The sequence below is a fragment of the Dermacentor variabilis genome, chromosome 11 (genome assembly GCF_050947875.1).
Source record: "Dermacentor variabilis isolate Ectoservices chromosome 11, ASM5094787v1, whole genome shotgun sequence".
Classification (NCBI taxonomy): Eukaryota; Metazoa; Arthropoda; class Arachnida; order Ixodida; family Ixodidae; genus Dermacentor; species Dermacentor variabilis.
The window spans coordinates 45,635,714-45,663,164 of record NC_134578.1 but is presented as its reverse complement, the minus strand read 5'-3'; the positions used below and the strand labels follow the sequence as shown (position 1 = coordinate 45,663,164).

Below are 27,451 nucleotides of genomic sequence, written 5' to 3'. Positions count from 1 at the left end.
GAGCTCCGTCAAAAGTGGCACGCCCCGCTCTATCTACGAGCAATTCTAGACGCCGCCGCTCAGCGGGCGCCTGTTGGCGGAGCCCAATCATTCATTTAGTAACTCGCTCATACTGTGAATGCTAGACAATGCTTCGAAGCATCCCCCTCGGCTTTCTGTGCAAGCACCCCCACCCTTCCTTCCAGCCTTCTATTGCAAATAAAAAGCGCTTCAATAACGCACTGCCACACTGGCCCCTGCGCCCAGCGGCTCAAGAACGCAGTAAGTGCGCCAATATGGTAGGTTGGAAACAATTTTTTTTTTTTAATTTACCCGCGAAGAAAGCAAACAAGCTGCACGCTGCAAGCTTTGCTCCGAAATTATACATGCGGTAGTCGGAGTTTTATCTGATTTGATTCGGCACCTAGAAAGAAAGCGCGAACTCGAGTATACGCAACAAGAGAAGGGGCTGGCAAACCAGCTGTAGATAACGTCGGCCTTCACCGCTGGGCGCAGCACTGTGTCTATTCATCGACGCCATAATCAACATAATTTGCGCTGAAATGGAGTCCTTTTGTGTTGTCCTGAGCGATGCATTAAAACAATTCGTAACGGTGAGTTTGGCATTACTATAGGCCGCCTTTCAACAATGTAACTGCTTTGAATTCCTTCAATTTCAGGTCGCCGTCCCAGGCTACAACTTGCCATCGCGGGATAACCTCAGAGAGAAGTTCCTGCACGGGAAATTGCCAGCGCTGCAGACCAAAATGTCATTGTCTTTGGCGGGAGCGGAGTACGTCTGCATTGCACTAGACGTGTGACGTCGCGGTCTACGGAGTGTTTCCTGGCCGTCGAAGCAGTTCGTGGACACCGACTTTACGGCTCACGCGAGGCTACTCAGTTTCAGTCGCCTGACGGGGAGCCACACAGCTGCTCGGATCCGCTCCGAGTATGCCGCAGCGTTGCTGCAGTGCAACGTCGCTGACAAGGTGAAATATGTATTTTCGTACAATTTCGCCTCCGTTAACTGTTTCTATTTCATTTTCCAGGTCCTTCGCGTGGTGACAGATAACACTTCATCAATGATAAATGCATTTGCATTTACCGGGTGGGAGACTGAAGAGCACGATGATGATGACAATTTCGACGACTGCCCGCTTTTTACGCGAGTTCCGTCAGTTGGAGCAATTTCGATTTGGCTGCGCCGCCCACAGCCTGCAGCTTGTCGTAAAAGACGCCTTTCGGCAGGTATGCGATATTAAATAACCTATCGGTTTCATCATATGTGCATTGATACATCGTTCATTTATTACTAGTTTCAGTAACGATTCTTTTGGCCAAGCTTTGTTAAATAATTTGGCATGATTGCATGGACAAGGGATGTATGAATATAATAACTGCTGCTTGAAAAGTTAGGGCAGGCAACTGTGCTTATTACAGTTTCGATGTTTTAAAGCTTGATTATGCAGCTACCCATACCTCATGTTTAGCCGAATTTTGGAGCGTGCTTCGCTTTTTCATCTTGGAGATTCATGGTGCATTTGCTACCATGGCCGAGGTCACGAACTCCGCAACGCTTGTTCTGTGCCAAGAAAATACTTAGTTTACGAGAAAATTGCATCTGAAGGGTCCGTATATCTTTATCGCAATTCAAATATCCCGCCACTCAACCGGGGGAATGGTGACGTTGTATACGCCATCATCGTCCTTTGCTGCCGTCGGTGAGTAAAGCGGCGCCCGGCAGATGGCGGTACCGAGGCAAGAGAGATAGTGTTCCTCTATATGCTATCAGCATATACAGGAACACTAAGGACAGAGTGGCGGATTCGCCGCTGCAGCTGCTCTTTGGTCAAGTGGCGTAGACCGTTCGGGCATCCGGCGACATCACATGGAAGTTGCATTGTCTGCTACTTGCGGTTTGCGCGAGTTTCGCGAGCTAGCAAATCCAACGCAGCACTACGCGATAACTATTGAAACGCGAAGGCGTATCGAGCAAAAACGATACTTTCCACCGCCCGCGTCGTTGTCAAGGTTATTTCAATGAGTAATTTTTTCTAAAAGTGAAATAGAACTGAACAAGCAGCATTTTATTTCGTCTTATAACACAATGCAAGGATTTTTTGTGCAACGAGGGGTGGAATATTAGTGACAGAATTTAACTAAGGAGCGCTTTCGTCCTCGGGCAAGTACTTGAATGCCCCGGGGGAGTCTCTAATCATGTCCTGCATTTACCTCAGTTTCTCGATAATTAAGGCTCTTTTCGCGATAATATTGACGCCTTAGAGATTCTGGAGGACTAATCTATCACTTTAGCTTGACTTAATATTTGCCTTTAGCGTCCCTTTAATAAAGCGAAAAAATAGATTTCGGACAGCGTTTCTTATTTCTTTGAAAGTTTCGCCCATATAAGTTCAGGACGCTTCATAAGTCTTCTATCTTCACGCCTCCACATTCTCGGCCGATCACACACAACGAGTAAATATGTGTGCCAGTTCCTGAGGTCATCGTCATCGTCGTGCCCTTTACGCGCTCTTTGCGCCGGCTTCCTGGTCACTCCTGCGTAGTGGGCAAGTGCCACACTTCCGTGAGCGAGCTAGCAACCTCGTATAGCAAAATCATGGAGTCCGGTCGCGATGTCCCCGACAGTCCGATGACTCCTCCTCCGGACGCTGCCGTAGAGGAGGACGTGGGCGCCTGGCAGATGGCTGGTGCTTCACCATCAGCCAGCGTTGCAGGCATAGACATCAGCGCTGCGTCTCCCGTGCCTCAGCAGGCGGTAGAGACGTCCGCTGCTCCGTCTACCAGCACCATGAAGCTGCAAAGCAGCGAGGGACATGTCTTCGAGGTGGACCTGCAGACGGCCATGGTGTCCGGAACGCTGCGAACCATGATGGAAGGTGCGGGTTCTCGCTGTTTCTATTGTTTAAATAGATGGAATGGAAGTTGGTCGATAGGATCGGCGGGCTTCGTAACTGTCAAATCGACAGGCACATCGGAGAGCTTTAATCTGCACGCTGTCGAATTCCGCCGCATCGTCCAATTCGCCAGCTCTGACTTGCTCATAGGGCTGCACGGCATCTCTGATTGGTTCAAAACGCCCATACGGCGGAATGGAGCAACATGGCGCAATTTGAAAGTGTCCAACCTCTTAACTGCCACGGAGCCAAAAAATAAAGAAGGAAAAAGAGAAAAACGACACGAAAGCATGAGGAAAACGAGGGTACTCCCAACAAAGCTTTCTGTTGCTCAATACCATCATCATCAGCCTGGTTACGCCCACTGCAGGGCAAAGGCCTCTCCCATACTTCTCCAACTACCCCGGTCATGTACTAATTGTGGCCATGTCGTCCCTGCAAACTTCTTAATCTCATCCGCCCACCTAACTTTCTGCTGCCCCCTGCTACGCTTCCCTTCCCTTGGAATCTAGTCCGTAAACCTTGCTCAATATGTGCTACATAATCCGGGCGTGAAAGAAGCATGCAGATGCACGCAAAATTGCTCGCGACTGGCCGCTCGAGGCACTCTGTGTGCATTCGCGGGCTTCTTTTAGGCTAGAAAGAACACTTATGTAGCGCTTATTGAGCAACACAAATCTGTATCGGGAGTTTTAACGCGATAGCGTTAAGGAGCTCGTGTCGCAGAAAAGCCGGTGTCGGTGTCGGCGTCCGCGGCGTTGACAGTGGGCGATAAATCCCAACAGGCACTTCATGAATAAAAAACAACTTGCAAGATGGGCTGGGTGGGAATCGAACCAGGGTCTCCGGAGTGTGAGACGGAGACGTTACCACTGAGCCACGAGTTTTTTTTTTTCTTTATTGCCGGAAGTTTCACCAAGAGATGCTTCAAAGCGGTACAAAAGCGCCTCTAGTGAACGCGGTGTTGCCTTAGAAACGAGCTGTTTCTAAGGCTCAGGCGTGCGTCGCTTGCTCAGGCGCACATTTCGTTGTCGCGCCGAACGCTGCGTTGCTCGACGCTCACCGCGTCCAATGCGGGGCGCGTAGTCGCTGCGCCGTAGCCCATTGTCTTACACCCCTTGGCGGGTCGACGGGAACGCTGTCGCGTTCCACTCTTGAAGGCGAAGCTTAAGCGTCCTCCAATTTTTTCATGTCGCTCTGCAATTTTTTCCATTGACACTTTTAATCTGATTACAATATTTGCAAATTGATTATTAGTTAAGGCTAATCTAATTAGGCAGAATGAAAAAAAGAATTTGAGTATCTCCAAGCCACGGCAAACAACATTACGTTGGTTCTGTCCAGCTACTTGGCATTCGCATATTTTAAAGTTCTGGCTAAAGTTAGCTGGGACACCCTGTATATGGCGCCGCGCATCGTGGCTCTGCCAGTCGTGCGGTGACTGGTTGCGATGCCTCAATCTGTGGCGAAATAAAACAAGTATACAGCTGCGCTCAAATTTCGCCAGAGGGAGTATCGTAATCGTCGGGGATTTTTTTTTCTTTCTTAGTTTCGCTACCATGCAACAAACCTGGTAATTGTCTGCATTACTTATTAGCAGCCTTTAAACACCAGCACCCAAGTAGGCGATGCGCGCACCTGGTGATTAGCGGATATGACGTAAGTCCCAGCACGTCAGTTCCGAGATTTTCCACCGCGCTGCGGACAGCTGCGGGCAACGTTCTATAGCCGGGGTCACGCTGAGGAGCCACGCTTTCGGATTCATACGTCACATCCGATGAAGCGGTAAGGGAGGCGCTTTTCTTTTTCCCCCGTTATGGTATGCAAGACGTCTACTTCTGCGATCCTTTCATGGCGCGTCGTGCACGATCGTATTTCAAATGTAAGATTACCTGAAAACTATAGACCTTTCACGCAACTCGAAATGACGTTGCAGTTGGCCTTTATGAAGGGATCGGACGCTGAACAGTACTGTCCTTTCTTTTACCTCTTTTGGGCAACGCAGACCTAGGCAAGATGAACACGGACGCCGACGAAGTGGTGCCGCTGGTGAACGTTAGCACGGCGACGCTGAAGAAGGTCCTGCAGTGGGCCACCTACCACAAGGACGACTGGCTGCTGCTGGCAGAGGACGACGCGGCCATCGGGGTGCGCCAGCCGCTGTCCTCGTGGGACGCCGAGTTCTTCAACGTGGACCAGGCCACGCTCTTCCAGCTGATCGTGGTAAGCCATCGGTCGTTACTGCCGTGTTTTCTCGATTATAATCACCGCTTTCTTTCCCTCGCGCTCATGGCGACCAAAGCCGTAGTGGGTGTTGATACGGAGACCATGATGCGGCACATTCCCTTTTTTATCTTTGTGAATGTGTTTCCACGGAAACTGCTTGCAGGCCGCAGACTACCTGGACATCAAGGGTCTGATGAACTCCGCCTGCCGGATGGTAGCCAGCATGATCCGCGCCAAGACTACCGACGAGATGAGGAAGCGGCTGTGCATCAGGAACAATTTCACGCCCTCCGATGAGCAGCTGGTGAGCAGCTGACGAGACTGAACATAGCACACAGTAAACAAATATGCACGGCAAACTGGGAGTAACGGGCGGCGCACGGTGCCTCTTCTAAAAATTTTATCGAAGCGTTCTAAGCGGGCACATTATTCTCGCGGAGCCTGTCAGCGCATATCAAGATGCCCCCATATATGAACAGAGGCCGACAAAAATGCGGGCGTCCTGGGAAAGGTGAAACAGATGGAAATCTCAGAATAGCGCTTACTTAAATATAAAGATAACCTAAAGATAAAAAGCCAGAACGTACGTTGGCAGGTAGCCAAATTTCGGGATCGATGGCTGTTGAAAGAGTTCAGCCGGAACTCCATGGTACGAAATAAGGCGAGAATGTCGGCAAGTGTTGAAGAGAGGTCCGGTAGGTCCTATGGTCGACGCCAGCGCCCGGCAACTATCGGATGACGACACATATAAGCGAGATGCTTAGTCGACAGCATTACGGGGTGAGTCCGACGCGGACCACATCACATTAGTTACAAAGCACTCTACGGTGTCATTCTTCGAAGGCTAACGCCGATTTTCGCGCAATGGGAATGCGAACAAATTGTCTCATGTGCCGACTGTCACCTTCCTCGAACTTCGAACATTCCTTAATGATGTCTTCGACAGTCGCACAACTCTTGAATGCAAGTAAGCGTGCGGAGTAGTGCGCGAGGCCTTCGAGTACGTGGGCATCCTGTTTGGCACTTGATACCTGCCAGTCGGCATTGCGGCTATATTATAAAGGCAGAATGGCAACATGGTAGACAATATGGAGAACGGAAAAATCCTGCATGTATTACTGCGCAATAATCGTAAATAGTGGTAATCTTTCACTTTTGAGAATGACCGTGACAAGGCAGTGCTTTGACAACTAAATGCAAGTACTGCATATGTCATGCCCAAAGATGTACCTGGCTTGGTCACCAGTAAACGTGACGTGATAGTGTGAGAAGCTTCGGCCATAGCAGGCTAATGGACGACGACAAAGAAACAGCTCGTAAAATTATTGTCATACCTTTTGCTCCAAGGTGCAAAGCCGACTTGTTTGCGCGTCCATCTTAATACCCAAGTACATTTTCCTCGATTTGCAGTTGCTGCGGTAGCCCATCAGTGCGGAAAGCAAAATTGCTAGGGAAACAATAGGGCGTACCTTAATTAACGAAACCGATTGGTGAAAATCAAAAGCCGTCCACGACGGCGTCTCTCGTAGACTTTGCGCGACGTTCAGAAAGCTTTAGCTCGGGCCTCCTATCTTAATACACGGAAATTTAGAAATCGTCTTTCTCGGCAACCGCAGCACCAAATTTGATGACGTTTGTCGCTTACAAAAGAAAAATGTTAAATATAATTACTATTGGTTGCGAATTTTTTATTTAGGTCGTCAATTGTTTATATATATATGAACAAAAATCGCATATATTCAAAAAACGAAACTATCTGTAACTCAACATGGAAAGGGATGTCGCAATTTCGTCAATCGCACCTAAAAGTACATTTAAAGCGGACAAAATATATATATTATACATGACTGTCAAAAATACCCCTAATTTGTGAATAGAACATCTCCGAAAACCTTGTAAAAATGTAGCAAATTCACGTATTATATAAATCGGCATATCAAATTTATCCGCTTTGGATGTTATCGTGGATGCAGTTTACAGAACTGCGATATCTATTCCAGGTGCAGAGCTGCGAATTTGTAAGCTTCGTGCTCCTATATTTTTTTCAGGCTTAACAATTTTTGAAAATTCCATTTAAAACATCCAGAACTAATTCAAAATCCCGCTTACAACATTCACTAAAATTTAACATTATCTTTCAAATGCAACAAATTTCAATAAAATCAGCCAAGTGATTATCTCAGAAAGCGTTTCTGCGTTTTACATATATTTGAATAAGTGACATTGGATTTAGGCCCAAGGTAAAGCTACCGCGAAGTGCTTCCGACAATTATCCTAGCCTGTTGACTCCGCAGCATTAGAAAAAGAAAGAAAAAAAAAGCGCGGATGCCTTTTGGGAAGTCTCTGAAAAGTGCGGAATCAATCACCGCTAGGTTTGCCTCGTTGCTACTAAACATTCTCAAGATGAAAAGTAATTACCAGCCGATGAGCGGTCACCCTTCATCAAGAACACTGATAACGCTGGCGGGACAAGTTTTGTGGTGAATTTCTTTGCTCAGTGATAGCTTTTAATTCTTTTTTTTTTCATTGACGCCATCACTACGTCACCGCGGAAAGTTTGAAAAGTTTAAGGTCAATACGCAACGTGGTGGCAGTTCCGTTAACTAAACGCTCATCTCCAGAAAATCTGAATACGCTGATTTAAATGGCGAACTATCAGCCAATAACTCTTGTTCCATTGCGAGGCTGTTAAAGACGACCTTTCCTGTATAGTAATCAGAGGAAAAGTCCTTAAGAGTCACTCGAGGGAACCATTCAATCGAGCTTGTTACAATATACTTTTGTCTAAACAGTGCAACGTTTATTTTTTTTTTTCTAAGACTTTAGAAGTTGGTTGGAGTGAACGTTCCGACTGAAAAGAACCGCGCGTCTCTTCTGCAATTCAAATAGCCCGCGACAAACAAGGACTCTTACGTATGAAGCCTACGCTGTGCCGGTGATCTCGGAGGCCATAGGGTGCTATGTTGGATGCGGTTCAGCCCGTCATTGATTGGTGACAACATTGAACATGCACGTGTTCTTATTTGGCGGCGATCCTGCTTGTTAAAAAGGATGTACGAAGCATCCTAAATCCGAATACTAAACGTCAAAAAAGTCCGAACTGGCGGCCAGAACAGAAAAAAGATAAAATAAATATTCGCAAGAATGTGAGGCATGTCTGTCTTCTACAGAAAAAGAAACAGGGATGACTCGGCGCATTGAAATGCAATTCCCAGCTCAGAACAGCCAAAAAGCGCATGAGGTTCAAAGCTGGTGGGAGTACTAACTTGTCGACATGAAGGCAAGCAAGATACGTTTATAGTGTTGGTGGCGCAAAAAAAATAATGGGAAGTATGGGTGCAGGACCGTTACAGGCATAAGTAACTTTTGCAAGATGAAGTAGGTCTAGGCAAGAAGCTAAACTGAAATAGATGCAGTAAAACCTGATTAATCAAGGGAAAATTAGACACCCATCCATTCGTAGCAATTGCTACAAAGGAAACCTATACGGGTTCCTCGAAAGAAAAGCCTCGCAGTTGAAGAAAATTCGTCCTGGTCCAGGACTCGAACTCGGGACCACCGCCTTTCCGAGGCAACCCGTTCAACCATCTCACCTAACCAGGCGGCTAGCAGATGGCAGGGTGAAGTCGAATTTGTCAAGAACTCGAAGCAAAGGCCAGAGTTTGACGCAATGGGTCGGCGGAAACCCGCAAGGTGGAGATAAGTAATTAAGGGAATATGTCAGATCCACCCATTCGTAGCAAGTGCTACAAAGGAAACCCATACGGGTTCCTCGAAAGAAAAGCCTCGCAGTTGAAGAAAAATTCGTAGTAATTGTAGCAATTGCTACGAATGGGGGGATGTCGAATTTTCCTTTAATTAATTACTTCTCTCCACCTTGCGGGCTTTCGTAGAACCATTACGTCAAAACCTGATTAACTCAAGTCAGTTAGGAGGCTATTTGCCGTCACTCCGTTCTAAAAAAGGATGCAATTATCAATCCCTATCAATCGTCGAGCAGAGGTGTCGACTGGAGAGAGAGACACCTTTTGTTGTATAAGCCGCTTGTCCGCAGCGTCGTTTCTTTGTGCCACTCACTAGGCATGAGAGCAGGAGCGACAGAACTGGACGACCACGCCGCCTTCCTTTACTTTGGCCTGGTTCTGCTCGGTGAGGACAAGGTTGTGGCGCGCCTGGCTGCAACGCAGCAATGCCAGGAGTCGGTCAACCCCTCGTGCGACGTTTTCGAATGTTGTTGTTGGAGTACGGCCCGTAGTTAAGAGTTGAACGGACAGTTGGTTTTTCCTTTAGCACGTGAAAAAAAAAAAGACACACCCACAAGGGTCTGTGGTCACCGCCCACGTCAAAAGTTAATTGTCTTGGTCATTAGTCTGGTCTGTGCCTTCCTCTTATTATGTCCATGTGCGTTTCGCGCAAATTAGCGCAATACCAGAAAATAAACCGGAACAGACTCGTTCAGCATTTAGTTCATCAGCTCTATTATTCCCAAACTTGGGCTTTCGGCTGGGCAGCCGTGAACAATGAACCCATATGGGTTTCTTGTAGATTGTGCAGCATAAAATAAGGTCGTCATCAGTGTAAAAAAAAGAACACACGCGCATGCACAAAAAGTTCACCTGTGATTACGGTACTCCCTAATGCGAACTTTGAGCGCAGCTCTATACGTGCTTTCATTTCGCGATATATTGGCTGGCGCAGACAATCTGTCTCGTGCGGCACGTTGCAAACAGAGCTAAGTGTGGCGCGACTGCCTCGCTACCTCGCTAATCTGGAGATTTGGACAGGCAGCACGTGGGTGACGCGTGGACGCGATTCACAGCAGCCGCTGCAGAGACACGTTCCAGACGACGCGCGCTACGCTGGCGCCATCTCTTAGCCATCGTCGCCGCACTACGCTTTTGTTCTCATGCTTTCGCCATACCTTCCTCCTCCGCTTTCTATTTTATGGTTCTGCTGCACCTTCCTCCTCGCGTCTTTAATCCCCCGCTGCGTTCCGCGTTCGCCCTTTCATACTTCATAGTGCTCGTTCGCTCGGATACGTCGACGCTCTGCGCAGGAACGGGCGCCTAAGAGCTGCGCTCTAAGAAAAAAAAATCATGGGGTTTTACGTCCCGAAACTGCAGAGCAGGTTATGATAGATGGCGTAATAGAAGGCCCCGGATGAGTTTTGATCGCCTGAGGATCTTTAGCGTGCACATAAACCTAATTGCACTACCGTTTTTGCATCACCCCGCACCCTCGCCTCATAATCTCCTCGTCGTTCAGATGGTTTATATAGAATGCCGTTCAAGATAGATAGATAGATAGATAGATAGATAGATAGATAGATAGATAGATAGATAGATAGATAGATAGATAGATAGATAGATAGATAGATAGATAGATAGATAGATAGATAGATAAACTTTATTAAAAGAATAATGAGAGAAATCGTAATGGTCGGGGACCCTAGCCCAGGGCTCCGCTGGCTCTTGCCATCTTGTCAGCTCTCTCTATCAGCTTGAGCTGGTCGTCAAGAGACAGCCGGCTGATTTCAAAGCAGCTGACGCTGTCTCTGACAATCATTATCGATGACTTTTAACGGATGCTTGAAAACTTTATTTTCTTTCATGCAGGTTAAGCGAGAGACTGAATGGTACGACTGAAGGCGTGACGTGTGCCCGGAAGTTCGCACGAAGGAGCCTGGTCTCCATGCTGTCCGGCAGTGGACGCCGGTCCCCCGTGGCACACGTCACCGTTTCGGAAAGTGCGATCACGTGACGTCGCGTCGCGATTCCGATGGATGACCGGACACAAGTCTAGTCTTGGCTCTGATTGGACTCTCTGTCAATACAAGCAGCCTTCTTTCCTTGTTCTGTTGTAGGTAATTTAAGAAATTAAACAGTGCAAAAGAGACGAAGGCGAAAAGATGACAGATTCAATTAACGGATGGGCGCTAACTCCAGCAAAACTTTTATTTCAAGAAACAAGGTTTATATACATGCAAGTTCCGGAAATAGACAGGAAAGGGAGATACTGGGTGCCCTTTTACATAGCGACGACCGAGGGCACGTCCATTAGCTGCCCGTCAGTGGTGCTTGCCGACAAAGAGATTGCCTTCCTGATGCGCTAGAGAGCTCATGACGTCAGCGTGGTGCAATTATTTTTTCATGTATACGTAAGTCTTGTTTCTTCAAATAAAAATTTAGTTGGAAGTTAGCGCCCGTCCGTATAGTACCTGTCTTCTTTTCGTCCTCGTCTATTTCGTGCTGTTTTGCTTCAGGTACGTTGCACCAACTCGCCGACATCAAGTCCCTGATGCTCTTGTAGGTACCACGTTAAAACTACAAGTGTGCGAGCCCGTAGCCACCAGGCTGCTGTAGTGAGGCCGCTTCAATATACAAATAGGAAACGTTGAAGAAGGTGTATATTTCACGTGCCTGTCGCACTTGGTATGACATCTATCGAAATATGCAATACCATAATTGTTTGTTTTTCTTTTATTTGCTTTAGCATAGCTAATCAGTGTACCTTACATAGGAGTTCTCCCACGATTTGCCTATAGTTGCATTGAACATAAGAACAGTGCCAATACATTTTAGCAGAACACAGTGGAACCAAGTGCCACCCGTCTGTACTGATGCTGTTCGTGTTCCAACAATTACCGCGATGGCGGTTTAATACATGTGTGCTTGTTTCTAGAGCTCCGAGGTTTTTGCTTGCCTTACTGTGTTTAGCGACTCCTTATTTGCGCGTTTGCAAGCTAAAAAGCTTTTCTTTCTCGCCCGTTTGGTTAGCGCAGCGCTACCTATCTCCGGTTGTTCTTTGCGCATGACGTAGAAGCAACGCTCAGCTTCGGTTTGGTCGAGACAGTTTGCAGTCCGAGAACGGGAGCAGCTGTGGAGAGTGGCGCCTAGTGCCCGACCATTGCACCAATGAGCGCGCGCCTCTGCGCCAGGTTCCCGCCAGTGTCGTGGCAGCTGCGCATCTAGCGCGTGAAGGGGGCGGAGCTTCGCTCTTTGTTGCAAGTGGTGAGGCCTTCGTGGCTGGAGTACCCAGGACCGCCAAATTAAGCTATAATCACGTGACCCACTCTAAATGAAGGCTTACTGCACAGAATATACAGATTGGCTATTTCCAAACTCACAAGCTAACTTATGACTTCACACTCCTCACGAAGCGAAAAAAAAGGTTTATTTTATATTTATTGAACTACTGCATATATCCTCAATTTTGGGATATTATAGACTATATTAGGTGCAGTTTAAGTGCGTAGCGTTATTTTGCCGAATTTTAGGCGGAAAATTGATTTTTTTTTTAGGTGAACCGAAAAAAAAATGAAGATGACATTGCGTCGCCTTGCCGAGAGCTTCTTTTTAATGCTTCGCATTAAAAGTCGCCGACTGCCGTTTACAGCAATTCATTTTGGCGCTGGTCTAGTACATTGTCGGATGACGTCACCATTTGTTTCCAATTGTGGCTTTACGCTGCCAAGCTCCTTTTTGCGCGTCGCTGTTTTCCCTGTCGTAATGACGTAGTGCATGGTCATGAGACGAAGGGGGATAAATTCGCCTTGTTCTTGCATAATTTTCAAGATCCGCCTTAAATGGGCACGGTGAGAAAGGGACGGTGAGAAAGTGGCGACTCGAATCGCCATGCTCTAGGTCCGGGGTTGGGTGGAACTTCGACACCATCAATCTCTTGCAGCCTAGAAGATGCCTATGTATGCATATTCCAGTGCGTCAAAATAGGAGCTAGAATACGTAACCAGCAAATGTTGCCGGTTCTTTTTTCTTTTCTTCTTAAATAATTGTCTGAGACATATGGGAACTGTAGTTATTCTTCTTCAAAATAAAGCATAAATATATTTAAAGATGGCAATGCAACAGAAATTTCTAAGGAATCTTGTCGCAAGCACGTTTAAAAAAGAATGCTCCCATCATCATCTTCTTCTGCATCATCATCATCATCATCAACAACAGTTTTATTCTTCGCCCTTTAGTGTTCGTTAAAGCACAAAAGTGTACCCAAACAATCGGTACGTTCGAAACAAATAAACGGCAATAATTTCTTTTACTCCATCTCCGTTCGTCTTGGGCCCCATTCCCGGGTAAACAACATCGAATGAACGCAGGTTATTGCGCCATATATATATACGGTGGGAGGGGGAGGAGGCAGCGACAAGTCCAGAATTTCTCGTTCTTCTTAGCCGTTCTTGAGGACGATGGAGTTTCGCCTCCAGAGGAAGAAAGAGGTGAGCGCGAGGTACACGGACCAGAGAAAGGTGGGCGCGAAAATGGCGGCGGCTCCGGCGCTGATGGGAGCGAAGCACCAGAGCGTCGCACCGGAGACGCCGGCCAGCAGCACAGAGTCCACCAGGGCCTTGCAGGAGAGAAAGGAATCAATAAAAACGGAGAATAGTTGTCGCTTATACAGGCGTATAGATTTTCCTACAAAACGTGCTGTAGGTAACTCGGGAGCTGCAGTGTCAATAAAAGCTCCAAATATACAGGGGGTTCGGTCAGCGCGCTAATTGAATCGTTTGTTTATGCGTGTTGCAAAATGGCGAACTAAAGCCTTCTTATTTGTGCGCAATAAAACAAAGGACAAAAAAGAGATAATAAACAAAGTACTTATTAAATATGCAGAAAACACATGTGCTTAGAACAATAATTCAGTGGTGCTCTTAAAAAACGGAGGTGTCATTTATGAAACATTGTTATTCACACTGTTTAAAACGGAGGTGTCATTTATGAAACATTGTTATTCACACTGTTTAAATAAACAGTGTGAATAACAATGTTTCATAAATGACACCCATTGTTTTTAAGAACACCACTGAATTATTGTTCTAAACTCATGTTACGAACATTATGAACCAATTGTGGAATTGAGATTACTAATTTTATCAACTTTAAACGCATATTTCCGCAGAAATCGCGTTTTTGGGAAATAAAAACAAATAGATTGAAGTAAACCCATGAATTTACCTTCGGAATAGTGGATAGTGCATGCATTTGCCTAAACTTCTCCCTTTTTGGCTTCAAACGACTATGCGGCATTGCAAATTGATAATCTTGAAAAAAATGATGCGTTGTAAGGCGAACGATTTGCAATCAGTATTCATGCGCGCAGTCATAGGCTGCTTTCAAGCTTCTAGAAAAAGTATGATTGCTTGCAAATTCACGCCCATAATTCAAGATAAGAAGCAATGAATAAAGCAACAAGCATGTCTTAAACCATAATCACGGAGATTAGAGAAAGTACTAATCATTTCCATGATGATGATTTCTGGTGGTGTCCCCTCTAAATCGGGATGGCGCAGTCAGCGTTTGTAAGCTACTTACGTCCTACTCTATCGTAATCTTGCACCCTTCCTACATGCTTCATCGCGTGAAGTTACTGATGCCTGTGATAACCTCGGCCCCCGTCTCCTATCTGCGTTCTTTTTTCTCGCCAATACTCTAAATGTCTCTTGCGTATCTCGGTATCTTGCGTATCCACACGATTGCAGCTCTAGACTTCTGATTATTTCAGTAGAAAATTTTATGGCCAGAACTTGGCCTCCGAGATCTGGCGTTACGAGGTCTCGCAATCTTGGAGGCCATGTTCGGTAAAACTGGTAAGCGAAACTGGAGCGAGTCGAACAACGAGCGTGTGAGAGAGGGCGCTCACCAGTCCAAGCATCCGGCGTCCGAACAGCAGCGGCACCCAGAACCAGGCGAGCGTCAGCTGCGTGCCGTACAGCTGCAGCGCGAACCTGGAGGACCCCTGGTAGCCCTGCTGCACGTACACCATGTACGAGGCGAGGCCCATCGAGGCGTAGCACGCGTTGAACACCGGGAAGAAGAGCCACTGGCGAGGACACCACACGGGCTTGCGAAGGTTCTGCGCACACACCCGACAGAAGGTGCTCAGGTGTACAGTTCGTAGGTGTCCGCCTCAACGTGGTAGGCTCAGCGGCTATGGCGTTGCGCTGTTGAGTTTGAGGACGCCGGTTCGATTCCAGCCGTTACGGCCGCGTTCCGAAGGGGGCACGATGAGAGTGAGACCCGTGTGTCATACGTTGGAGTGCAGGTTAAGGAACTCCACGTGGCCGAAATTAATCCGCATGCAGTCCCCCTACTACGGCGTGCCTCACAATCGGATCGTGGTTTTTGCACGTGAAACCGCAGCATCATAATTAAATAATTTTTTGTCCAGCACATAAAATGAAGGAGCAAGGAAAAAAAAGGCAGGAAACGTGATCGACACTACGAGAACAATCCAAAGTTGCAGAGCTTGGAGTCACTGAAGACACACTCGGGACATTGAACACATAAATGCTATGTTTGTTTAGGCAGGGTATTCTTGAACGAGTTCATTTGCACTGATTTCGCGGTGATAGATCGATTAGATTAGGGGAGAAAATGAAGGTTAGAGTTCTATTTTTGTTTAACTTCGCACCTAAACCCCAGCGTCGCCACATCTAGGTGACATCACGGATTTCAAAGTAATTTTTTTACAGCTAAGATGTGTATGGTTATCCGATTTGCTCGTACGTCCGTCTTCTCTCACCTGTACGCTGAAGACTCCTCCGGTGCAACCCCATGCGCATGCGCGAAAAAGAAAGAAAGGCGTGTGATTGGTTGCCCCAGTAGTGGCGTCGAGCGCGCGCGCAGCAGTTTCTCTCCGGCTCCGAAATGGGTAGGCCACGCGTCATACGTACTGTATTAAAGTGGAAAGTTGGGTGAGTTGGCATGCATTCATAATGGTGACAGCGCGAACAACTCCGTCGTCGTTTTTGTTCGCGCTGTTGCCATTATGAACGTCATACGTACTCCTGAGGAGCAGACAGCTTTCGACCAGCAACACCGCTATCAGAACGGGGAACGAGCTCGTCTACGCCGTGCCGATGCTGCAGCCCGCGGGCACTAGAACAGGCTTGTGCAGCCGAGCGCAAGCAGCAACTGATTACCGAGGGTCCGGCAGTCTGCCGAACCGTCGTTTAATGAACCGTCGGGATTAACCCAGTGATTAACACCGGGGCCGCCCGTTCCACATTCGCTGGTTAACCATCTGTGTGGAATGCCTGGGCGATTTTTTTTTTTATATTTGGGCAGTTGTCGCATAGTAGCAGCTCTTGAAACTTGCAAATGTCAATCTTTGGCTCTTTTTGAACACAATGTAGTACATTTGTACTAAAATTTAACTAGGCCCAAACAGACGCCACAAAATTCGTTCCGTCGCGACGTGCTAGTGCGGGAAATCTCAGCGGCATCAGCTGCCAGCTTGCATTTTTTCTTGCGCATTTCTTTGGGGCTAAGCATCCTGTCATGGTTAAGAGTGGCCACTTTACTAGCAAATTTACCTAAACAGTTTAACCTAACGTTCCTCTTCGGTGTTTCTTCACTAGCTGCATAGCGTGAGGTCACAAGGACGAGGAGGCGCTGCCGTAACATTTTACCTGGGCAACAAAAAAAAAGATAATTTCTACCAGTGTCACACTTCTCGACAAGGAAGGTTATCAGCTTTAGCCGCGAATTAGTATGGGCTAACTATAGATATGTGAAATTTACATACATCGAGGGACTTAGCGCGCCCACCGCTAGATGACGCAGTGTGCCCAGAGGAAGTGTAAATAGACAACCAGGAGCGACCAAAAGGAAAGTGTGAGAAACAGAAGCAGCGAATCGGATGCTAAGAATGGAAACAAATAAAACCATGAAGATTTATGAGAGTGGGAAGAAAAAATTAGAGGGAAATCTGTACAATAACACAAAGGGCAGTCCCTTGCTATTTGAGGCTCCAGCTTGTGACCTGAGGGGGAGAATGCATACCGAAGCAAATATTAGCTACAGAAGATGACGCATTTTCCTGCTGCAGCAAAGATCCGCAGACCGCTCAGTACACCCTAAGGAAATACGAAGGTATATTACCCAGGGAGGCTCATAAGTAACGTGCACCTTCCAGGAGCGCTTGGATTTCTAGTGGATGTAAGCCTCAAGCAGTCAGCAGTCAAGCTGAGCAAAAGACGCTTAGAGTATTGATGAAAAAAGAAAACCAGGGAAGGGATTGATACGATGGGATCCGTTACAGGCACAGGTGCGGTACAAGGTAGACAGCGAAGTTTTGAGGGAGTGAAAAAAGATGAAGATGTATACAAGAATGCTAGAATGAAAAGCATGTATAGCATACCTGATTGACTCAAGTACTGCTGGTTACTACTCATCACGGCCCCGTTCCAATCGGAATGCCAATAAATCATCACCATCATCGGAAGCGTGCCTGATTAACTGAAGCAGGCTAGGTGACTATTTGTCACCGCCCAGTTTCAAAGGGGATGCCAATAGATCATCATCAACCATCAAAGAAGCGCGAGAGAAGTCCAACTCTAGTACACGGCTCAACCCGCCGTGGTTGCTCAGTGGCTATGGTGTTGGGCTGCTGAGCACGAGGTCGCGGGATCGAATCCCGGCCACGGCGGCCGCATTTCGATGGGGGCGAAAACACCCGTGTTCTTAGATTTAGGTGCACGTTAAAGAACCCCAGGTGGTCGAAATTTCAGGAGTCCACTACGGCGTGCCTCATAATCAGAAAGTGGTTTTGGCACGTAAAACCCCATAATTTAATTTAGTATTACACGGCTCAAATATGATTCGTTTCGGCCGTGGCCATACGCTGTGTCGCTGCACTGCTTCAGTGATAATCGCAGTAACTTTTAGAGTCATCGTGAGATGGGTTGCGTCGTTTCTTTTCCTCAGCGGTTCACCAAAAGTATTAGAAAATGCTTTTTGGTCTTGAATGCGAAACTATACAACACGTGGGTCGGCGGACACGACGGATCTGTTCCAATTCTGGCCAACCACAGAGACAGTCTACGTAGACAGCTAAGGAGACAGGCGGCTTCGAGCCAACTAATGGAACGACTCTGAAACCGTCTAGAAGATGATGGGAAGGCGCATATGCAACGTGCCGTCACCGGCGCCAAGAAAAAGCGAACAAAAGCACTTATTATTTCTGTACTTTAACTCCGCGCATGCGCAGGGAAACGTGGCTGCACTTTTTTGTGCGCAGACGACCATCCCGTCGAGTTTCCATGCTTCCTGCTCAGCCGCCGTCTTGTTTGGACAGCAAAGTAGCCTGCATCGTTTTTTACTTCGGTACTGCCTTTGCGAAGCTGTCGTCTTTGACGGCTTGGTCAGAAATGGAACGAGGCCTTATATGTCCGCTGTCCGCTTAGAGGTTTACTTTGCCGTTAACGGGGAGCATTGGAACACAGCCGGTACAGTGATATAGGCATGTGACTCGGCGTCCAGTAGGAGCTCGGTGAGTGTGACTCGGCAGCTCCCGTAGACACTAGCGCCAGAGTATGTAGTCTCCACACTGTTTCATAGAAAGCGACACAATGACGGCTAGAGAGAGACTTCTCTGACTTCTCGCTTTTGTGATCAAAAAATAGTGCTCCATATATGAATGAAAAGATGCAGCTATGTGTTTTGTGCACTTCGATGTAAAAGTAAGACTCATACTTTGTGTCTAAAGGTCTGACATCATTATTATATGGAAGACGTCGCAGATTCCAACCCATTCCCCACCGAACAAGCGGAGCTGCACGTTTCCTTAAACAGCGGCCACAGCGAACCGCTTGCACCCGTGACCATAACATAGTGCATCGCATAGGGCCAGCGTAAGCGTGCACGAATGAAACGTTATTCGTCGTAACCTTGCCCACAAGCTGTAGTTGTAATATCTGAAGTAGTTATTTCGTGGCAGGCGTCGCAGATCAAATACAACCGCACTGCAAAACGGACGCGGAGTGAGACTCCAATGACCGAACTATACTTGCGTGTAGAGCTTTCACAGTGGTGACTATAATAATCATGAAGCGGAGCGGAGCGCGTTTTGTACGATTATCCACGTGCCGCCTGCGTCCCACGTGCGCTCACGGACTCGCGCGCAAGAAGTGAAACAAAGCAAAGAAAATATCCGCAAGCCCGAAAAGCCAAACGTTGCAAAATCCACGGCCAGCCCGCAGTCGTGAGGGCACCCGTCCGCTCGATCAAAGAGTTTACGGTGCGTAACCACCTCCGCTCCGCCGCGCACTTCCGCCAAAAGTACCGGTGAGAAACACATGCGCGTTGCGCCGCCCTGGTGTCTAATAAAGCAAACACTTTACAGCGGCGCTCCAGAAGGCAATGGTGGCGTTGATGTGACGTATGCGCTCTCTACGCGGTCGTCAGAATTGTCCATATATAACAGCGTTATGCACCGTGAACGCAGCAGCTGAAGCTGTAGTATATAGGCCCATTACCCAAACCACGCACGCGGTCCATTGTTCTGCCGCCTCGAGCCGTATGTACCCATTGCATCGTCCTAGACGTACTCTGAGACCTGGCTCGTTCCACGAACGGGCCTGCAATGGGGCTACGTCAGTTGTGCATGTAGCGGGTCGGCTTCGAATATACAGGGTATTGCTGAAAATGGTGTTGGAGATTCCTGAAGTATATAGGGAAGATGCGATAATTCAGAAATCTCCTCGAGATTACATATACACTACAGATGCGCACGATCTTTAAAAAATTGTCGTTGAGGTTTGGTTAGGTAGGTTATACCCTACCCTGGCTCAATCTGACCTAACGTGACGTCAGTTAGAGGGATTTGGAGGGATTTATTCAGTGGCGTGCGGAGGGATTTGCTGGAAAGCTTCGCCCTTTACCGGCCACAGCCGGATCACTAAAATATACCGCGCTCTGACGTGACGATCACGTGTTGGGCCGACTCGCTTGGCTTCAATCGCGTTGCGCAATGCTCCTTCTTAGTTGTTTTCTTTTTACGTACATCGCGGCCGCCATGGCTTTACGACCGTGCTTGCAGCTGCTGTAGACACTAGCGCCAGCTTCCTCGGGTAATTTTTGTAGGAAACTCTAGGCCTGTATCGACAAGTAGCAAGAAAGTAAAAATACGGTAATCTGAAAACTACAGACAGTAGCACGACGCGGCTTGCATAGGAACTTACAGAAACGAAAACTTTCTTATAAAAACGAAGAATTTTATGTCCACAATAGCTACATACAAAAATATTTCTAGGGATTGGATACAGCAGTGCCGCTATGCAATTGCTGCTGATGAGGCTTTCTATTGAAATCCCCTTTAAATCGCGACGGTCACATATAGTCACCTAGTCTGTCTGAGCTAATCAAGTTTTACTACATTTATTACAATCTAGCATTTTGCCTATTTCTTCTTGGTATTTTCTGTCTTCGTTGAAAACCCTTACATATGCTTCTAACGAAATCGGCTGTATTGATCTTCTCCCTGCTCATCAGTTAATGCTTCCATCTGCTTTGAATCCCAGCGCTTCTGGGAGGCGGACGTTCCCTATGTGGTTTCTGCTGGGTGAATATCTTGGCATTCTATTACGATATGGTTCTGAGTTGTCTGTAGACGTTTGGCTGCAGCACACGCCTGTGTCGTGCTACGAATATTTGCTCCAGCATGTTTTATGTCGAAACTGTCAATGCGGAGCAACATCCAAAAATTTTATATTCATTCTTTCACGGCTTCCTGAGATAAAAAGGAGCACTATCACTCACGAAGTTTATATTTTCAGAAAATATGGGGAACGTTAGGGGCGGTGTATACGCAGGCAAATTCTCAAATGTGTGCATCAATTAGTATTAAATGAAAATTGTTAAATCCTCGTTTTCGGGACGCGTTTTGAGGCCTTATAAGAAACGCTTAAAAATTAGGTTGTCTGATTTTAAAAAATTTGGTGTAGCTAAAAAGAAACAGCCTGCATAACAGGGTTATACTACAGGGGAATGCTCTAATATAGGTATAGGCTGATAAATTATTCTTTAAAAACCTAGAATATTTCATTTGCCTATATTTTTTCAGCGCGGTAACTGGTTTCCTGCCGAAACCGAAAATGATAGCTTAACTTTCATGCTTATTTTATTTTATTTTTTTGTAATCTCGCGCGAAGAACTACACAGCGCTGGGACTTCAACGTATTTTTTTTTTCCTTGGGCTGTTGCGACTGAGTTGGAGTTCTTGAAACTCGCTAATTTCAGTCTTTTTTTTTCTCTTTTAAAATATAGCGTTGTCCACCCTTATCGATAAACAATGGACCAGGCCCGAGCACGTGACTTTCAAAATTTGTGACGTCGCAGTGAGCTGTTCGAGGAACGTCAAGGCGGCCTCACCGCCCGTATCTCGTTTTTAACGCAAGGCGGCCGTGTCGCAGAAAATCCGGCGTTGGCGTCGGCGCTAGACGTCGCTTCGGCAAAAAGCATATTTATTTATTTACTTATTTATTTATTTATTTATACATACATACATACATACATACATACATACATACATACATACATACATACATACATACATACATACATACTTGAGCATCTTTAGAGCGTGGTGACTCCTCGTACGTGAGGGTTTGGAAAAAGTCAAGTATAGTTATCTAGAGAGGAGAGGCGTCGAGAATTGATTAACGTGTGAAGAAATTTTAGGCATTCAAGTTTGCGACGCTGTGCAGGAGTCGGCAGGGGAAGAGAGACGGCGAAGATTCTTTGTCATACCTCCTACAAACAAAACGCACTGCTTTTTTCTGCATTAATCCTAGTTTTCTGACGTCACAGTGTTTGTACTACGCGCGGATTTCGCATTCAATCTATACATTCCATCGAACCAAATTCCGAGCCACGCAAACCCAACCACTTCTCTACCACCAAAGTTGCTCATACCTCGTCTTTCATTCTTCACGAAGTTATTCCTCGAAATTTGGGAACGGCAGCCCACAAACAAATGTAATGAAAAGAAAAAACACCGACAGCGCATGTCTTTTATGTTACCTCTTCTCAGACTGAAATATTAAAAGTGTGAAACAATAACAGGAGATCGACCCACGCAAGAGGCCGCGTTTCTACCAGAAAGCTCGCCTTCACGCATAGCGTTCGCAGCCAGCGTTTCCCAGTAAACGTTACGGTTAAATGAGCTGCAGTTGCCGGAATGCATGAAAAGCAGTAAGGGGTATTTGAACGCTATCGCGTTCCACTCTTAGAGGCGAAGCTTAAGCGTCTTCCAAATATTGAGTCTTTTCTGGCTTACTGACTTTGAGCGAATCAATCAATCAATCAATCAATCAATCAATCAATCAATCAATCAATCAATCAATCAATCAATCAGTTTTTGTCATCCTACCTCGTACCAGTGTCGGTGCTCTTTGCGAAGGTAGAGGGAACATACGGCGCCACCGATGCAGGGAATCAGCGTGATGCCCACCGGAACGCTGTACTTCCTCAGCTGTGAAGGCGAAGTGATCGAGGGATAAGCCCCAAGGAGGTTTAAAAATTTCCCTGGATAAGTCTTATGAATTAGGCTATACTTTCACGCGCAGTCAACTGCGCGGTTCTAATAAATGTGGAATTTAAAACATGCCCATTTTAGTTCCGTGACCATCGGTGTTTCTTGCAGAGGCACCGCGAAAAGAAAAAGAAAACATTCGAGAGCTTTCGGGACTTCAAAATCTGTACTTCTTGCAAGACCGTTCTTCACGCCGTAGCTTCTTTGCGACGAACAAGGAACTATCATGATATAAACCTCATGAACTTGACGTATTACCGGAAGGGAGTTCCGCGGTCGTAATGATTCTGGAAGTTACAATCTCCAACTTATGGTTTCCTGACCGCTGCTATTTCTATATGTAATATGTAGGTCTGGCAAAAAAACATGAATAATGAAGTCGAGTGTTTTCGGGGTCTGTCGCAAAGGTTTTGTGTATTTACAGGTGTACGAGCAGCAGCGCATACTAAGTGACCTACAGGCGTGGCCAATGTATCCCGTTATTTTAGTAAACTTTATAAAAGTCTGGCGGTGCATTGGGTACCTTCTTCAGTCGTCCGTACCCTGTATATTGTTTTTTATTTCTTTTTCCCCCCGAGAAAGGCACGAGGTTAGGGGGAAATTAAAGACCCCTAACCCCCGACAACATTGCGTTGACTTCTTCATGTCGCCATGAGTTCATGTCGTCGTTCATGAGGGCTAGGCTAGTCAAGCTGCAGATATGCAGCTTTTACCCTGCTAGCCTTACCATAAGTGGTACATTCTGTTGGGGTACAAATGTGCTGATGTGGTGAAATAAACCACACCTCAAATCTCAACTCGTTCAGAAACAAACGCACCAAAGGGTTCAGGGTGCGTTATCACCTGCATCGTGCGGGAGTATACCTTTCGTTTTTGGCTCTTGTGGTCTCGTGAGCACCGCTCACGAGACCACCGCATCAGTTTGGTTTACGCGGAAAAGCGTCCAAAGTCACGTCCAAAGTCAGGTCGCGCATGGTGCGCGTTTTGAGCTGTCGCATTACAAGGTAACATAGTTATTTGCTGCGCTCTCGGGAAATTGAGGGTTCGTAGCGTAATGACTGGTTCCATAGGTACACCAAATGGAGATATGAAGGTGAGACGAGAATTTGCTGTCCGTAGCGCTGAGGTGCTGAGGTGCCAAATCGCAACCTTGTTTCGCTATAGCGTTCGTATGCGCTGTGCGTGGAGGATCACGCAGTGCATACTTGCCCAAACCACCATCAGAGCAAGTTTCAGAACTGCCCACTCGTTCATGCCAAACGATGAAGCGTTTCAATGCAAGCAAGCGCTGAATCGATTTAAGTAGAACACGCTCCTTTTGAATAAAAAAAGTGAAGATTTCGCGACTTACCGGGCCACAATCTTGCTTTATGCCCTGAAATAGTTCGAAAATGGATTTTCCAAAGCCGCAAGCCTTTCAAGCTTATTTTTTAAAATATCAGTGTTTGTAATATGTTAAGTTTATCTAGTGGGTGGGTGTCCCATTGACACAAATGATGTTTCAGCTCATTTACTCCAGTACAAATTTTGTTGTACGTGTACCAAGATACCTGTCTAATTTGCCTTAGAACCTTTTTCCTTCTTCTTTCTTATGCACCATTTTAACGTTGTTCCTGACAAAGGAAATATAAAAAGGTGATAGTCTAACCTCAATTTAACGAAACCCAACTTAACAATTTTTTTTTGCGAAATCGTACTTTCGATTCTCCGGCACATTTTCATAGGACCTAAAGCACTGAAAACCTCGGAGCAACGAAGTTAACTCAACGTCTCGTCTGGTTTAACGGAGTTTCGGTGATAGGTTATGCTCGAAAATATGGGTGTGTGCCTCGTTTGAGTTCAGGTGACGCCATGCCAGCGACCCATTAATTCACCGCTCTCCTTAAGGAATACAAGAAGAGTTTAGCGGGACAGTGAGTAAGATAAGTGCGTACGCAGGCAATAATTACATCGTAATTAATGCTCTTGAAGAAATATAGTCTCATGCGCACTTGTGCTTTAAGCCTTGGTGACTCATCATCGTCATTTATTATTTCCTTAAGGACCCCATTTGGGGGTATTGAGCACAGTTTTTCATTAGAAGAAATAACTCTTAAGTCCAATTGAATTTGAGGGGTTTAATTGAGCACACTAATCACTAATTTGAATGAATCATTGAATCGATGAATGAAGATGAATCATTACGATGAATGTGTAGCACCAGTGACTGAGTGACACATAAGCCGCGCTTTGGCTGCACTCAGCGTTACGAGATGGCGCCAGCGGCGGTGCTGATCATGTCTGCGTCGTGTGTTTCGTAAATGGTTATACGCATGCAGGCATGGAGGAAAGTAACTGACTATATAGGGAAGGTTTCCCTATATATGGAAGGATTCCCTATATGGGGATATAGGGAAGCAGCTGGCCTCGACAAAGCAGCCTTCTTTGATGCCACTCGCCTTCGCTGGTCTATTTGCGAGTTGACTTACGGGAAATAGGCCTACGCGGCTGCCGTACCTCGGAAGACGTTGCTTAGTTCGTGGTGGCTATTAACTTCAGCCTGCCAGCAGTTTGGACAGCGTGAATTTTTAATATGCCCCAGCAAAGCAGCTCGTCATCTGTGGCCAACACACATACGCCAAGCATGTTGCCTACGCGCTGTGGTTGCTCAGTGGCTGTGGTGTTAGGCTACTGAGCACGAGGTCGCGGAATCGAATCCCGGCGACGGCGGCCGCATTTCGATGGGGACGAAATGCGAAAACATCCGTGTGCTTAGATTTAGGTGCACGTTAAATAATCCCAGGTGGTCGAAATTTCCGGAGTACTCCACTATAAGGCGTGCCTCATAATCAGAAAGTGGTTTTGGCTCGTAAAACCCTATCATTTAATTTAAGCATGTTGCCACTGTAACATCAGGGCACAGTTAGGCGCGACCTGCCGCTAACGGTGACCAAAGACAGGTTAGTAGCACGACGTGGCGAGGCTCACCGTTCACAGCGATTGTCTCGTCCAACAGAGCCGACGGTAATGCTCGGACCTTTGCAACAGCATTAAGGGCGCAAGAGTGTCACTACTTCGAATTCATGTGGCAGGACATCTGGCAGCCTGACTGTTAAAGGCCTTAAAGCTCCTCGCCGGTGTCGAAGTGTAAATGCAGAGGTTGTGCTGTCAAGTAAATGCATCCAAAGACGCCGGCTGAATGCGGATCGCCAGCGTACTATACGTTGATTTTTTTTATTGAATCGGCAAGGCATTTGGATGAAATTTCCACGCGTTTGTCAGCAGTGCATCATAATTCGTCACTGATGGGGAAATAGACAAGCAAAGCACATAAGAAAAAATGCGCGTACTTTAAATAGCCGTCGCTAAATTCAGGAAAAAGTATGTATGTATGTATGTATAATAATAATAATAATATTTGGGGTTTTACGTGCCAAAACCACTTTCTGATTATGAGACACGCCGTAGTGGAGGACTCCGGAAATTTTGACCACCTGGGGTTCTTTAACGTGCACCTAAATCTAAGCACACGGGTGTTTTCGCATTTCGCCCCCATCGAAATGCGGCCGCCGTGGCCGGGATTCGATCCCGCGACCTCGTGCTCAGCAGCCCAACACCATAGCCACTGAGCAACTATGTATGTATGTATGTATGTATGTATGTATGTATGTATGTATGTATGTATGTATGTATGTATGTATGTATGTATGTATGTATGTATGTATGTATGTATGTATGTATGTATGTATGTATGTATGTCAAAACTTGCTTGTGCACGCGTGACATCACGCTTGTTAAGATAATTAGTAAGCGAACGTTGAGTTCATATGGCCGATAAATCTAAGAATCTTACATCGGGTCTAGTACGTTGCTATCTCTATATATGCTTTGCTTTTCGGGCTTATCAATTTCAATCAATTTCAATAAATTTCAGTCAATTTCAATCACTGGTCGTTTTTTTTTCAATCTGAAGGGCGTGGCACTTTTCAAGTTTGGAACGCTTAACTTCAGTATTGCTTCTCACGCAGATTCTCTGTGTATTGCTAGGTGGTTGAGGTCACGGGGCAGCGCCTTGTGGTGTGTCCTCCGCTTCTAAGTAAATGTCTCATTAGACTGCGTTACAGACACGAACGGTTTTTTTTTCGTGCAATGTAGGGTTGTGTAAAACTGATCAATAAGCCTCAAAGCTTGAGGAATGTTACTTACCGGTGTGAAGCGGCACACATCGCCGCACCCTTCAGCACCGCCTGAACTGGCAGCCGAGACCTTTGGCACAGAATGGTGAGGTCGCTGTCTGGACAGGTCGACGACTCCGAACTTCATCTTGTCCGGTGTCGTCACGACAGTCCTCCCAACTGCTGTAGATCTTGCAGCAGGAATCCCGCTGTGGGCCGGTGAATCTGGGACACGTGCGATAGTGTAGATATTGCTTATTCATTTATAGGTGCAGAAGCTTATCAATGTCAGTTGACGACACGGTACTGCCTTCGGTGGATTTAGCTCGTTACACCAGCAAACATCAGCAATAATCAATCACTCACTCAATCTATCTATATATGACTACACGTCTGTCTGTCTGTCTGTCTGTCTGTCTGTCTGTCTGTCTGTCTGTCTGTCTGTCTGTCTGTCTGTCTGTCTGTCTGTCTGTCTGTCTAACCATTTTCCCGACTACTTGGGTCACTGGGTAGGTGGCGCTGTTCAATGAACCTCTTTGATGCCAACTTGTATCACCGAGTGTGTGTGACTTGATGTGTGTCGCTCTTCTCCAAATTTATTTGGCGCCAACTTAGGTCGAAGGCTATGTGCCGCACTATACGTATGTGCCATTCTTCAATAGACTCGACTCCAATTTGCATTACTGGCCATGTGTCACTGCGTATGCGCCGTCTTCAAAGAAAAAAAATCCTTTAAATTTATCAGGTGCTCGGCGGAATAGAACCCGTTCCACATGCGCGGACTTTGCGGCGGCGTCGCTAGACGTCGCAGTGTGTGCAGTGAGAAGCGCGGGGAGCCCAAGTGCATGC

General features: G+C 46.6%; 2 protein-coding genes across 2 annotated transcripts; one reads left to right on the top strand and one right to left on the bottom strand.

The window, feature by feature from the left end:
• Positions 1-1,249: 1,249 nt before the first annotated feature.
• On the top strand, positions 1,250-13,129 carry LOC142563719 (S-phase kinase-associated protein 1-like). The gene is made up of 4 exons (XM_075674314.1): positions 1,250-2,876; positions 4,900-5,117; positions 5,284-5,424; positions 10,736-13,129. The coding sequence occupies exons 1-4, from the start codon at positions 2,597-2,599 to the stop codon at positions 10,763-10,765; spliced, it is 669 nt and encodes a 222-aa protein (XP_075530429.1). The 5' UTR covers positions 1,250-2,596; the 3' UTR covers positions 10,766-13,129.
• LOC142563720 (translocator protein-like) lies at positions 13,064-26,791 on the bottom strand. The gene is made up of 3 exons (XM_075674315.1): positions 26,634-26,791; positions 14,775-14,987; positions 13,064-13,481 (listed from the first exon to the last, which is right to left on the bottom strand). Exons 1-3 carry the CDS (start codon positions 26,748-26,750, stop codon positions 13,305-13,307), a joined length of 507 nt encoding a protein of 168 aa, XP_075530430.1. The 5' UTR covers positions 26,751-26,791; the 3' UTR covers positions 13,064-13,304.
• Between the last annotated feature and the right edge of the window lie 660 nt (positions 26,792-27,451).

Excerpts from the sequence above, each read along its gene's own strand:
- LOC142563719 (XM_075674314.1), top strand. The coding sequence starts at position 2,597 with ATGGAGTCCGGTCGCGATGTCCCCGACAGTCCGATGACTCCTCCTCCG. Across the intron at positions 2,877-4,899 it reads GCTGCGAACCATGATGGAAG|ACCTAGGCAAGATGAACACG; the intron begins GTGCGGGTTCTC and ends TGGGCAACGCAG. Across the intron at positions 5,118-5,283 it reads CGCTCTTCCAGCTGATCGTG|GCCGCAGACTACCTGGACAT; the intron begins GTAAGCCATCGG and ends AACTGCTTGCAG.
- LOC142563720 (XM_075674315.1), bottom strand. The coding sequence starts at position 26,750 with ATGAAGTTCGGAGTCGTCGACCTGTCCAGACAGCGACCTCACCATTCT. Across the intron at positions 14,988-26,633 it reads ATGTGTGCCGCTTCACACCG|AACCTTCGCAAGCCCGTGTG; the intron begins GTAAGTAACATT and ends GTGTGTGCGCAG. Across the intron at positions 13,482-14,774 it reads GACGCCGGATGCTTGGACTG|GCCCTGGTGGACTCTGTGCT; the intron begins GTGAGCGCCCTC and ends CTCTCCTGCAAG.